This window comes from Sycon ciliatum, chromosome 11 (assembly GCF_964019385.1).
Source record: "Sycon ciliatum chromosome 11, ocSycCili1.1, whole genome shotgun sequence".
In the NCBI taxonomy this organism is placed as follows: Eukaryota; Metazoa; Porifera; class Calcarea; order Leucosolenida; family Sycettidae; genus Sycon; species Sycon ciliatum.
In genome coordinates this window covers 21420135-21424015 of record NC_088653.1, presented here as the reverse complement: position 1 = coordinate 21424015, position 3881 = coordinate 21420135, and the positions used below count along the sequence as shown (strand labels likewise).

The following is a 3881-nucleotide window of genomic DNA, read 5'->3' as shown; positions in this document are numbered from 1 at the left end:
ACGCCACTCTCCACGGTCGCTTGCCAACTCAAACCAGTTACGCACTCCAGCCACGGATAGGTCCGTGTGAATGGTGTCCTTCCAGCGACGACGAGGTCCACAGAATGGCCGAGACTGAGGGAGACAGGCAAACAGCAACTGCTTCGGTACTCTGGTGTCATCAAGACGAGCCAGGTGCCCAAGCCACTCCAACCGTCTCTGCTGCACCATGCGTGACAATGGTGTGGGATCACCCCACTGTGCTCGCAGTTCCTGTGAAGAGATGCGCTGTTCCCACTGTCGGCCTCGCGATACGCCAAGGATGGAGCGAATGTTGGCATGGTGAAACCGGTCCATTCTATCTAAATCTGCCTTCAACGGCGTCCAGCATTCTGAACCATACAGAACCGTTGACAGTACGCAAACGACATACAGGTGGCGCCTGGTAGGGAGGTTCAGGCTCCGGTCATGTAGGATGCGCCGAAGACCACCAAAGGCCCCTGCACCCTTTGCTAGACGGCTCCGAATGTCCGCTTGCGACCGCGAGTCTGGAGTGATGGTGGAACCAAGATAGGGGAATGAGGTGACTGCTTCAACCCTATCACTGCCAATGACCAAATCAGAGCAATCAGCAGGGCAAACTCCGAAACCTGCAACGAGAAGCTTGGTCTTGGTCATGCTCACTGTGAGACCCAAGCTGGATGCGACCTCACAAAAGGCACACAGGGATTGATCGGCTGCGTTGCGAGTTGTAGCGAGCAGTACAGCATCATCCGCAAACTCGAAGTCATCAGCATGGCCGGACTCGGAGTGGGGACGGCGCCTAGTGACACGAGGGAACAGCTGGCCATCAATTGTGAAGCTGAAGCCCACACCAGACTCTATTCCACGCTCAACGAGAAGGGATCGCCAACGCTCAATAACTAAGCCGAAGTACAAGTTAAACAGTACAGGTGCCATCACGCACCCTTGGCGAAAGCCCATTCTTGACAGATATCGGATCCGTGCAACCACCGGCAACGCGAACGCAAGCTGACATGTCTGTATGGAATGATTTGATGATGGCCACAGTCGGGGGCGGCACACCCAGCCGCAGCAATGCCTGCCAAAGAGCTTCGCGAGGGACAGAGTCGTACGCTTTGCGGAGATCCACAAATACGCAGAAGAGCTTCGATCGATGTTCGTACGACTTCTCGACAAGTTGACGGACAGAGAAGATGGCGTCCGCACAACCACGGTGCCGCCGAAACCCGCATTGGGATTCAGGCAGTTCCGCCTCAGCAATACTTTGCAATCGGTTTTGCATGATCCGAGCAGCCAACTTGCCAACAACCTCCAGCAATGCGATCCCTCGCCAATTATCGCAGCGAGAGAGGTCGCCCTTCTTTGGAATCGGTACCAGCAGTGCATTGCGCCAGTCCTGGGGCACGCAACCCCCCGACCAGACAGATTGGAGTAGGTCCAGGAGGAGTGGATGGAGGACAGGCACACCAACCTTCAGCAGCTCCGGCACAATCTGTGACATACCACCAGCTTTGCCATTCTGTAGGTGTCTAATTGCCTGAGTCAGCTCATCCTCCGATGGTTGCAGTGAGAGGGAGTCCTCGACCTCACGCTGAGGGATAAGTTGGAAGACATGCGGATCGTACACACTGCAGACATTCAAGACACCCGAGAAATGCCCATGCCATGTGCCCTGCTGCTCCTGAACCGATTCGCAAAGAACTCCATCGGCATTGCGGATGGATTGGACAGACAGGGGTTGCAAGCCCCCAAAGCAGCGTTGCATGTCGCGAATGGCAGACCAGACAGCTTTGCCACTGAAACGTCCACGGTGCACCACCGCCGCTTTGTCCATCAACCAAGTTGTTTTTGCCTTCCGGATACCAGTACGAGCCCGGCCACGCGCTTCTTTGAACGCCCGGTGATCAGAGTCCCTGCCGCTTCTCAGCCATTGGCTATACAGGGTATTACGAGACTCCAGTAGAGGCTCCAATACAAGGGCATTGTCACGGAACCAATCTGGCATCCGCCGCTTGTCCCGACCAACCACCTGCTCCGCCGCGTCAACAACAGCCGACTTCACGGTACTCCACTTACAGTCCACAGACGAGGCGCGGTCATACGTGGCTAAACGAGATTCAAGACTAGCACAGTACTCAGCACGTACAGTAGCCACACGCTCAGCCTCCTCTTCACTCATGAATGGCTTCCGATTGAATTGGTGAACAGCAAACTTCCGCGGCCTGGAACGTGCATCATGATGGTACCGTTGCTGCACAACGTCAGGTAGCCGGTATTTCATGCGGACAAGACGGTGGTCTGTGCTACACTCTGCAGTGCGCATCACTTGACAGTCCATGCAACGTTTACGGTGTTGTTGGCGTACGAACACATAATCTATACAATGCCACTTCTGTGATCCAGGGTGTTGCCAGGTGTACATGTGAATGCGTTTCTTGGGAAACAGTGTGTTACATACTGTGAGCTGTTGACACGCCAAGAATGTGAGTAGTCGATGACCAGCATCGTTCACATCACCAACACCATGTGATCCATGCACTCCCTGCCACATCTCTAGTTGCTGTGGGCCAAAACCAACACGAGCGTTGAAATCCCCCAGGACGATGACGTCATCAGCAGAGTTGACATCGCTGAGAGCAGACTGGAACTGAGCAAAGAACTCTTCCTTGTCAGCATGGGGGGATCGAAACGTAGGAGCGTAACATGAAATCACTGACATCCACCCGTGCTCAAATCTCAACCTGGCCGTCACGATGCGCGACGAGACGGGCCTCCACTGGCAGCCTGCACGTTCAAATGCCTGCTTGGCCCTCCGACGCAGAACCAGCGCAACACCCTCGCCACGACGAAAATTTTCGTCAGGTACGGGGCGACCAGAGGCGAGTACAGTCGCATCGTCGATGTTGAAAGAGTCTCTCCCAAACCATTTGGTTTCCTGCAGGCCAGCCACTTCCACGTCAAACCTGGACAGCTCACGGATAACCAAGTCGATCTTTCTGTCCTCCACGACGGGCACAAAATTCAAATTTTCAAAATTCACTCGTCTCTTTGCCGTCTCGACCGGTCCGTCATTGTTGACCAGAGTGCGGACGTTCCAAGATCCAAAGGCCAATGTTCGCAGCCTTCCTCTCCTCCGCCTTCCTGACAGTACTCTCTGAGCTTCGCAGCTTGAAACCATTCGGGGGTCAGCTACACCACCGCGAATGGAGAGACGAGGACGACAACGGTCGTGACAGAAAAGAAACTGCCCTGGCGACCGCGCCGCGGAACCCTCGCCTCAGGAAATTTAGGAACACGCCAGGGGCGACTCTGGTGAACCCAGAGCCACCCCGTGGCCTAAGACTAGTAAGAAGAACGACGGAAAAACTCAGATAAATCGGAGCTACAAAAAGTGCAACCGTCCCCTTCAAACACAAGGGACACACACACACACACACACCTCGATACAGAAAATAAAATCCTCACCTCGGCGAAGAACTTGCTGAAGTAGAAAATCCAGGTCTTTTACATGTGGTTGTCATGGTCACGTATCAACACAACTGCTTTTGTTGGAAACACCTGCATGGCAACAATATCACCATCACAACATCACCATGACAAGCTGTGAATCGAGTTGTGGCCGACCGCCTTTTTCTAGCACACGGCAGACAAGTAGTGTGATACATATGAAAGCTGAACAGTACAGTCATGCGTTGAGAAAATGATTTCAATCAATTTTGACATTCTAGATGTATATGTTAGCTGCTCCCGGCTAATGAAGTCCCTTCACACCAAAACACAAAGGTTTTATGTATTGAATTATGGAAGTACAAGAGTGTAGACAAGAAGGAGAACAGGACAACGACAACTCAAGACTAGACTAGAACAGAACAGAACTG

At 53.3% G+C, this 3881-nt stretch overlaps 1 protein-coding gene across 1 annotated transcript in view; it reads right to left on the bottom strand.

Annotated features, from left to right (window-relative positions):
• The window catches only part of LOC135827171 (uncharacterized), a 9996-nt gene extending 6815 nt beyond the window's left edge, over window positions 1-3181 (bottom strand). The window contains exons 1-2 of the mRNA XM_065339698.1: window positions 1066-3181; window positions 1-902 (exon numbers count right to left, since the gene is read on the bottom strand). The exon at window positions 1-902 is cut by the window's left edge and continues 219 nt beyond it. Of these exons, the coding sequence (XP_065195770.1) occupies window positions 1-902; window positions 1066-3181 (3018 nt within the window). The remainder of the gene's footprint in view (window positions 903-1065) is intronic.
• Between the last annotated feature and the right edge of the window lie 700 nt (window positions 3182-3881).